This window comes from Castor canadensis, chromosome 11 (genome assembly GCF_047511655.1).
Source record: "Castor canadensis chromosome 11, mCasCan1.hap1v2, whole genome shotgun sequence".
Taxonomy (NCBI): Eukaryota; Metazoa; Chordata; class Mammalia; order Rodentia; family Castoridae; genus Castor; species Castor canadensis.
In genome coordinates this window covers 19,684,140-19,694,621 of record NC_133396.1, presented here as the reverse complement: position 1 = coordinate 19,694,621, position 10,482 = coordinate 19,684,140, and the positions used below count along the sequence as shown (strand labels likewise).

At 39.8% G+C, this 10,482-nt stretch overlaps 1 protein-coding gene across 1 annotated transcript; it reads left to right on the top strand.

Annotated features, from left to right (window-relative positions):
• Positions 1–3,431: 3,431 nt before the first annotated feature.
• Positions 3,432–8,482, top strand: LOC109702699 (uncharacterized). Its single transcript, XM_074045699.1, has one exon. It carries the CDS (start codon positions 3,440–3,442, stop codon positions 4,061–4,063), a length of 624 nt encoding a protein of 207 aa, XP_073901800.1. The 5' UTR covers positions 3,432–3,439; the 3' UTR covers positions 4,064–8,482.
• Positions 8,483–10,482: the final 2,000 nt, after the last annotated feature.

The window sequence follows — 10,482 nt, the reverse complement described above, 5'->3', positions numbered from 1 at the left end:
ATATAATGACACAAAATTAAACAACAAAAGAACATATCAAATTGATAAACAGGAAAATGATTGGAAAGACAGTTCTCAAAAGAAGAAGTACAAATGGCCAATAAACACATTGGAAAATGTTCAATGTCTTTAGCCATTAAAGGAAGGCTAATCAAAACTTTATTGATATTCCATCTCACATCAGTTAGAATGGTTGTCATCAAGAAAATAAACAACAAGAAATGCTTGCAAGTATGTAGGGAAAAAGGAACCCTAATACATTGTTAGTGGGGATGTAAATTAGTTCAGCCACTATAGAAATCAATATGGACTTTCCTCAAAAAATTTAAAATAGAACTACCATATGACCCAGTTTTATCACTTCTGGGTATATACCCAAAGAATTAAAAGAGCATAAAATACAGATATCCACATAACCGTGTTTATTGCAGCAGTATTCAGAGTACCCAAGTTATGGATTCAGCCTAAGTATCCATGAACAGATGACTGGGAAAAGAAAATGTGGTATATATAGCACGTTATAATCGACTTTATTCAGTTAACAAAAGGAACAAAATTGTGTCATTTTCAGGAATATGGATGGGACTGGAAATCATGAGGGAAAGTGAAATAAGCCAGACTCAGAAAGACAAATATTGCAGCCTTTTCTCATATGAAGAATCTATTTTTTAAAAAAAGACATGAAAGTAAAAAGTAGAAGGGGGACTCTTAGGGAAGAGGAAGGGGACCAATGAGATGGGAGAAAAGAGAGAGTAATGAGGGGTATGAATAAGATTGAAGTACATTTTATATATGTATGAAAATGTCATAATGCAACCCATTAAAATGCAGATAAAAGACTACAATGACAATCATAAAACAATGAAGGAAGAAATGGCAGAAGACATCAGAAGATGGAAGGACATCCTATATTCATGGATAAGCAGAATTAGTTTGTGAAAATGGCCATATTACTGAAATCTGTCTGCAGATCTAACGCAACCACCATCAAAATTTCAATGACATTCCTCACTGAACCAGAAGAGGCAATGCCGAAGTTCATACTGAATATCAGCAGAGATCTGGAGCAAAAAAGAAATATAACTTTTGCTTTATTTATTTTTATGAAAATGCTCTACCACTAAGCTATCCTTGTCTTTTTTTTTGTTTTTTTTTTTTTTTTGGTACAGGGACTTAAACTCAGGGCCTATACCTTGAGCTCCACCAGCGGTATTTTGTGAAGGGTTTTTTCAAGATAGGGTCTTGTGAACTATTTGCCTGGGGTTGACTTCGAACCCCAATCCTCCTGATCTCTGCCTCCTGAGTAGCTAGGGTTACAGGTGTGAGTCACTGGTTCCCAGCTTGTTGTTTGTTTTTTTAATATCAGTATATCTAGAGCTTTATAAGTAAAACCTTATAATCCACTATTGTATGAATGAATACTTTCTGACTAGAAAATTATGCTTTTAACACGCATATTTTAAAGGATATAGTATCATTATATGCTCAAGTTACTGGTAGACATAACCTAGTTTCTGGAGGATCTTTGCAAATATTATCATGTCCACTCTAATGTCCTTGGTATTAACTGATTTCTTCATAATGTATTCTAAAAAGACAAAAAAGGTTTAAAAAGAAAAAAATTATATAACAGAGAAAAGGCACTCTAACTACTTAGGTACAGCTCAGGCAGAGTTTGCACAATTTGTGTGACTAGCCTGATAGTAACAGGCCACTCTATTTTGCTAGGCCACACATGAAATTTAATTAAGGACTATACAGAGTGACATCTCTCCTGGTTTGGATTTTCCTCTTCAAAACATCCAGCATGCTACACATAGTAATTTCCCATTGCTCTTTGTGTCCTATTGGACCCTTTTCTGTTGGTTTTGTTATTAGAGTGAGTCAAAATAGGAATTACCATTGTGTCAGTCTATAGCATTCCAAGTTCATTGTTTCCAAATTGGAATCACTTTCTCTATTATTTACATACCACCAATTGAAGTTTAATGATTTTCGTGACTTCTGTTCTCAACTGAAATACATGTAATATGGGAAATTTAAGGAGGAGGATCTCACCTTTTACTGACCATGGAGTAACCTGAGAAGCCATAAAAGCTTTCTATGCTCAGGACCTAACCCAGATGAATTAAATCACCTCTTCCTTAATAATCAAGAAAACTTTCTTCTCTGTCTTTAGGTTTCCCTCCGTCCCTCTTATGAAGAAAATTCAGGAAAAAAAATCTCCCTACTCAAGACATATAATTGTTTAAATATTCATGTTCTCCAGCTTTACAAGCACAAGCCTATGAATAAAAGCAAGTAAATCAAGTACTTGCTAAGCAAATTTTTGTGATAAAAATATAGCAATGTGCTTTGTCTTTAATGGGCTTAATTAAGACATCTCATGATGTAATCACATACTTACCAACTAGTCTATATCTGCCTGTTTCTTGCCCAACAGGAGACTTCCTAATGGACTGGCAGCATTCCTCATTTTTGGAAACATTCATCTAGCTAGTGGGATGGGTACTTGTACCTTTTCAGCCTTTGCTGTATCCACATTATAAATAAATATAATTTATTTTCTTAATTTAAAGATCTTCTTTCTGATTCTTTTTGTTTTCATACTGGTATTTTTTTAATGGAGACCTAGGCAGGGGAGGAAAGTGTAATCCACCAGCTGAATAATAGAGCAGGAACTCAACAGAGAGTGGGAATGTTGGATGTAAATTAGAATAAGAGGCAACAACACTGAGTCATCTAACTTGGGTTCACAATAAATATTGGGAACAAATGACATGAGCTGACACATCCTGTTAAAGCCAGAAAGACAGGATACAAAAACCAGGAAAAAAATGAAGCCCACAGTATAGAATTGAGAGACCTGAAATTTGTGGTAGAGCTGAGCATTCCCACCACTTCCCCCAAGATACCCTATGAATGACTTTTAGAGGTTTGTTTCTGGCAAAATAAATCAGTATTTCACAATTCAGATTAAAAAATTTCTGTGTTTCCCATACAAAGTCTAGAAAATGGATTATAATTTGGAGTGAGGAAGGGAACAGGTCCTAATGGCCTTCCTGTCCTCATACCACTGTATTACATATTCAAAACTCTGCCCACATGAACCTCTACAAATGAGCCATCAGACTCATTTTCCTCCTGGTCACCAGAAACAATTATGGGTCTACAAGAATCATGATGGGTGACATGAAGTGGTGTACACAATGAGACTAAAGTAAATGTATTGACACAGAAGTCACGTGGTATGTCTCTGTGGGGAACTGACACAAGAAAGACACTTATGAGGCACTTCTGTAAAACCTGATAGATAATCCTAACATACCAAGAAAAGGAAATCATGTTTTCCATCCACTTTGAATAACCCAATTTAGCCTAATTTGATAATCGCCTATTTATTAACATAAACAATAACAAGGAAAGAATGTTGCATGTGATGACAGCAGACCCTCAGCAGGATATAAAAGGGGGTTGGGGGCAGGGAGACCGCCAAACTTCCCAACCCATCTTCTTGGAAATCCACCCAGAACCTCCACCCTCTGACACCATGGTCAACTCCTGTTGTGGCTCCGTCTGCTCTGAGCAGGGCTGTGGCCAAGGCTGCTGCCAGCCCAGCTGCTGCCAGCCCACCTGCTGCAGGACCACCTGCTGCCGCCCCAGCTGCTGTGTGTCCAGCTGCTGCATGCCCTGCTGCCAGTCTGTGTGCTGCCAGCCCTGCTGCCGCCCCAGCTGCTGCATTTCTAGCTGCTGCAGGCCTTGCTGTTGCCAGCCCAGCTGCAGTGTGTCCAGCTGCTGCCGGCCTTGCTGTCGCCCCATCTGCTGCCAGACAACCTGCTGCAGGACTACCTGCTGCCGTCCCAGCTGCTGTGTGTCCAGCTGCTGTCGCCCTAGTTGCTGCACCTCCAGCTGCTGCCACCCCACCTGCTGCAGGACTACCTGCTGCCGCCCCAGCTGTTTTGTGTCCAGCTGCTGCAGGCCCTGCTGCCAGTCTGTGTGCCTCCTGCCCTCCTGGCGCCTGTGTGGCTGCCGTCCCAGCTGCTGCAGTGGTTCTTGCTGCTGAGCTCTCTCCTCTGCAGGCTCCTAATCTCCATTAGCCATTATTCTTCATGCAGACCATCTGTGAACTGAATTACGAAGGCCCATTTGTAAAACTTCAGCTCCCATTGAGATTGATTTGGACCTCCAAATATACTGCCTCTTTTCCTGCCAGAGTACTATTTGTCTTCAGAGTGAATGCAAGATTGAATATTCTGTGAAATCCGCCACCTATCTTGTTACCCCATGGAAATATTTGTTCTCTGACATATTTTCTCCAAAGCTGTTATTCCTACATCTTAAATAAATTTTCAGGTATACCAATATAAAGATCTCAACTTTTTCTCCCAATCTATAGGCTGTTTTTGACTCTCTTAATTATTGCCTTTGCTGTTCAGAAGCTTTTTAGTTTGAAGCAATCCTATTTGTCAATTTTTGTTATGATTTTCTAGACTATGGGAGTCCTGTTCAGAAATCCATTACCTATATCTACATCTTGAAGTTTCTCTCCTGTGTTTCTTCTACTAGTTTCAAAGTTTCAGGTCTTACACTAAGTTCTTTGATTCCTTTTGAGTTGATATTTGTACATGGTAGCAGGGATCAAGTTTCACTCTTCTACATGTAGACTTTCATTTTTCTAACTCCACTTGTAAAAGACAGTATTTATTCCAATGGGTATTTTTGGCACCTTTGTTGAAAATCTGATTGTTACAGCTGTGTAGGTTTTTTTCTGGGTCCTCTATTCTACTTCTTTGGTCTATATGTCTGTTTTTGTGCCAGCACTACACTGTTTTGTTACATTGGATTGACAGTATAATCTGAAGTCAAATTTTTTGATATCACCCACTGAGATATCACCCAATGTCAGGTGTTTTGATATCACCCAATGAGAAAGAAATCAGGAATACAATCCAACTCACAGTAGTATACCTAATACTAGGAATAAGCCTATCTCAAGTTGTAAAACATCTGTATAATGAAAATTATAAAACACTGAAGAAAAAAATTGAAGACATTAGAAAATGCAAATAATCCATGCTCATGAATGAGCTAAATTAATATGAGAAAAAGCCCATATTACTGAAAGTCATTGACAGATTTAATACAATTCCCATCAAATTTCCAATGGCATTTCTCATAGAACTAGGAAAAAATTTCTAAAATTCATATGGAAACACAAAAGACCCCAATCAGCCAAATCCATCTTGAGCAAACAAAAAAGCAACATTTACTTTTTATATCAGTATATCTTGAGTTTGGGGAAGATGCCATGGTCATGGACTTTCATGCTGAAGCATGCTGTTTTTAAGGAAGTAGGACTGGAAGCTGTCACAGCTGGAGACTGTGTTAAGAGTTTACAAGTTAATGCTTTGGGCTGGAAGAGACTGTGAGTGAGGGGATAAAACACTCTAATCTGCATGTTACACACTCGGTTTAAGAGGTTAGTATGCTAGGTTGTGTGAGGTGAATTAGCTCCACTAAAAGTAGAACTTGAAACAAGGATTCTTACACACGTGATTTATAAGGAATTTCTGGGATGTAATCCACCTCCGTATGATACACTGAGGTAAGCAGGGTAGGATAGAAGAATAGCTAAGTCAAAATGTATGACCAATGAATTCAACCTCATCTGAGCTAGTATGAGTGGGACCACAGCATTCCTTCTCCTAGAGGCTAAGTGACCAGATCTTTGCCATTCTACTCAGTTACCACCAGTGTGACCACCCAGGGTAGGAAGAGAGGGTGTGGAGAGAGTCAATATATCTTAAGAAAGTGCACCTGTAGCTGAGGGCCATTACCTGGAGAGCGGAGCTGGTGAATGGTGTAAGACCCTGGCATTGGGTACTCACACTGCTTAAAGTTGTGGGACCTTTCAGGTGAAAGGTACTTTCGTAGATTTTCATGTTGTCCACCCAGCCCACCAATTTTTCTTACTCAGGTCACTGCCTCTGGCTTGTCAAAATTGCTAGAGAAAGTTGCCTAAATAGGGTATTGGGAAGATGTCTGCTGGTCTAGGTGATTTGCCTGGTAGACCCACCAAATTCTGAGTTCTGAGAGTTCTGAGCCCTTGGCTACTATGTCCCTATTGGACTAGACCTTCTGTATTTGCCCATTCACAGCTTAAAATGGAAACAAAAAGGGTAGGACTGCCCCAGTGGATTTCCCCAACAGCACTGGAAGTTCTACTTTCTCATGACAATGAGGTCAGTTGCCACTGGGAATACCTCCTTACTTTTCCTGCTTGTCCCTGGCATGACAATCCCAAAGTGATAAGGTGACAACAATAAGCCTTGTTACAATGAAGACCTTATAATGTCCCCTGGAGCCTCCACACCTCGGAACAAAGACAACTTTCACAGAGACTAAATTTGTGTGTAGGAAGCACAGATTCCCACAAATGGATCACTGGAATACAGTTGAGTAAGGCAGCTCATATTTTAACAACTTGCTCTTCTTTGTTAATGTATTCCAACTGTTGGGGACACAACCTTACATAACTGTCATAATTTGACATTAATCTTGAAAACAGTGATTCATTTCCAAGTTTCAAGAAGTGGTGACATCACACTATCAATCCACCAGTTTCTGGCTGGTGTAGTACTAATTAGGAACAGTGGATCCCATGGTTATGTGTTCCTTGTCCCACATCCTTTGCTGTTGTTGGGGGTCTGTAGATCATAGGTACTGTTGTACAAGATTCCATGATGCTCATTTGAATGTTCTGAGCCACCCTCTCCCACTTACCCCCACTGATGGTGCTGACTAAGGCACTTAAGTTGAAAAGGCAGACCTTTATCCAGACTAATTATGAACCCCAGTCCAAAACAAGCAACTGGCTGATGTCCTAAAGGGATGGTACCTTACTCTGGATTCTGTGTTGGTTCCTGACTGGAAGATCAGGTATTCAGCAGAAGGTGTCCTGTTATCCCCTAGGTTGGACTGTTAATCACAGCACTGACATTTCAGCCCTGGAAATCCATTCTTCTGGAGCATATGTATCTCACTGAGGTACCCAGGGTATTCATGTTTCTTGTTCACCAGGTATGAATAACATGATGTCATAAGTATTTTAGTCATCATGTGTTCTGCAAGGTGTCTAGGTCTATATCTCCTTATTGTACAGTGTCAAAGAACAGGAGATTTCACATGGACGTCAGTCAGTTCCATGTGATCAGGATCTACCTCCACCTCTCTTTCCTCAGGTATTTTAAAAGTTGTAAAATGGTTCCCACTGAACTCTGTTATTTTTTATCTTCTCATCCCCATTTTCCTCAGGGAGCTAAGTTCTACTACAATACTTCCCACCAAAATCCAACTTTAAAGACTAGACATCACTGAATTTCTCAGTGATGCTGGTGGCCCCTTTCCTGCTCCTTCCTTATCACCTTAGTAAACAGAGTCTCCTGGGCTGTTTGGAGAGGGAGCAGAGTCAGACTGTTGGGATTTCATGCCTCATGACTGAATCTATTCTAGAATATCTACTTCTCTGTATCTTTTGATTCTTTCTTCTTCTCATGGTAATGTGCAGGACCAGAAAAATATGAACTAGTCATCTACTGTATGTTATATTACTTCAACACTTCACAGCTTAAAACACCACACATTTATAGCTCATAGTTTCTATGTATTAGGAATCAGGTACAAAATGGATTCATTGTGTTCTTCCCTGTGTTTTATGAGATGTCAATGAAGGTGTTAGCTGGCACTGAGGTCTCAGGTGAGGGTTCAGGCTGGAAGCATCCACTTCCAAGTTCACCTCTGTGGTTACTGAGAGTATCTGGTTTCTGATGATATTGCAATGCAAATCTCAATGCTTTGTTAATTGTTCAGCAGGCTCTCCTAAAGTTTTTGGTGCATGATGTATCCCACATAGCAGCTGGATTCATGAAAGCCAGCTACTATGCAGCAAAGAGTAGGCTACCAAGAGAAAGTCACAAGTTTTGTTACTAAATTGCTGAATGTTGCCATATGCTGTTGGTTAGAAGTATAGGGAGCTACACAGACCAGGGTCCACTGTAGAGGCTGTCTTCCTTTAGCTAGTACATTAATTACATCGAATAAAAGAATGAAAATATAAAATAAATAGAGTGTCATTTTACTTACATAGAATTCACAAACATATAAAATTAAACCATATTGTGTAGAAATGAGTATGGAGCAATTATCAATATTTTGAGTTGGATTCCAAGATGGCAACCAGAGGGAGGAAGCAGAAAGCATGCTTCCTAAAGTAAACTCTTGGAGAAATGCTGGAGATACACCTGGCAGGAAAAACCACCAAGAAGAGGCAAAATTCCAATACCTCCAAACTCCCAGCCTGCACATAGCATCCCCACTCCACGTTAAACAGAGAAACCAGGAGGGCTCCTGCACTGCCAGACACCAGCTCCTAACCAGCTTGGGAGACGCAGATCACCAGGTGAGCAAATAAGTGGCATGTGGTACTCCCTGGGACAAATCAGCATAGCCCTCTGGACAGACTGACCCCTGCCCAGGGAAAAAAAGAAAAAAACCCTGAATAATAAACAAGCAGCTGAAATAAAAAAGAAACGTAGCATAGAGGGCGGGACACCCTGAGCTCCGGAGAGTGGAGGAGGGGCACTCTGCACGTGAACTGTAAATAAATAAGCTGGCCAGAGAAGGTGGGTGTGGCACCACTTCCCCAAGTGTGTTTGGAGAGGAGAAGGCTTGTAACAGCAGCTAAAGTATGGCACCCTCCACTGCAGAGAAGGGGAGGGGCACCTCACACACGCAAACTATAAATAATGAAAAAAGACTGCAGTTGCAACAAGTGGGTAGGGCTGTATACTGGAGAAAACAAAAGGGGCATGTACCCACGAGAACTCTAAATAAACAAAACCTGTGCGGTAGGTGAGTGTAAAGCAGACTCCTGAAATCTGCAATAAATAAAGCCTGCAGCAGCAGCTGGCTGACAGTGGCAGGTGAGCCTCAGCCTCAGACAGACATTCACAAGCTGTCTCCAGACTCCTTTTTTTTTTTAATTTTGATGAGACAATGACAGAACTACTAATCAAACACCAACACCAGGACTGGATACTGAAGGACTAACACCAAAACTATTAAGACTGAAACTGTACTGCATTTGAACTTGGGATATCTTTTTTTTTTTCCCTTTGATGAGACAACGACAGAAATACTATTCAGACACCAACACCAGGACTGGATGCTGAAGGACTAACACCAAAAGTATTAAGACTGAAACTTTATTGCATTTGAACTTGGGAATTTTTTTTGTCCTCTCTCTGTCTCTCTAATGCCTGTTTAGCTCACTGTTGATTAGTACACTATCTCTCCCTGTTTATTTCTTTGGCTGTTTTGTTTTGTTTTGTTTTTTCCCTTTTTCTTTACCTTCTTTGGTTTCCCTCTCCTTTCACCCTTCCATTCTAGATATCACCATTGTTATTATTACAAGCTAAACAATACTGAATTACACACAGCACATGGACAGTAACAGTAGCAAGGGGAATGACGGGAAGATGGAAAAAAGAGGGAAACCATTTTCTCCCCAATAATAAATTAGTATAGGAACCAGAGGGAAGTGAAGAAAACAGATGCCCAGATCCAGACTCCAACAAAGCAAAGATAAACTATGCCAAAGAACCCAATGAAGCCCAAAAGAACACACTGAAAAAAGAAATCCTGAAAGGAAGCAATGAGAATTTTATAGAGCTGATACTGGATAGGGTCAACCAAAATGACAGAAGACACTCAAGAAATTCCAAGACAACAAAAATAGAGAATTTGAGAAAGCACAAGAACAAATTAAAGAAACTATAGAAGCACTGTATAAACATGAAAGTCAAACAAAGAACATGACTAATAAAGAGATAAATGAACTCAGAAGAAAAATAGACAATATTAAAGAGGAAATGACTCAGGATATGGAAAACCTCAGGAAAAAGAATGAAACAGAAATGCAAAACAAAATGGAAGGCCAATCCAGCATACTAGAACAAGCAGAAGACAGAATCTCAGAACTTGAAGATGAGATGGTAATTAAAGGAAAAAACCAAAGAATTATTAGTTAAACAACTCAAGACCTGTGAAAAGAAAATGCAAAAACTTACTTACTCCATCAAAAGACCAAACCTGAGAATCATGGGCATTGAAGAAGGAGAAGAGGTGCAAGCAAAAGGAATGTGTAATATATTCAACAAAATAATAACAGAAAATTTCCAAAATCTACAGAAAACTATGCCCATACAGACACAGGAGGCCTCCAAAACGACAAACAGACCTGACCAAAATAGAACTATCCCACATCATATTATCATTAAAACAACAACTATAGAAACTAGAGAAAGAATATGGAAGGCTGTAAGAGAGAAAAAGCAAATAACATACAAAGGTAAACCCATCAAAATCACAACAGACTTCTCAACAGAAACATTAAAAGCAAGAAGAGCTTGGGGTGAGATCTTC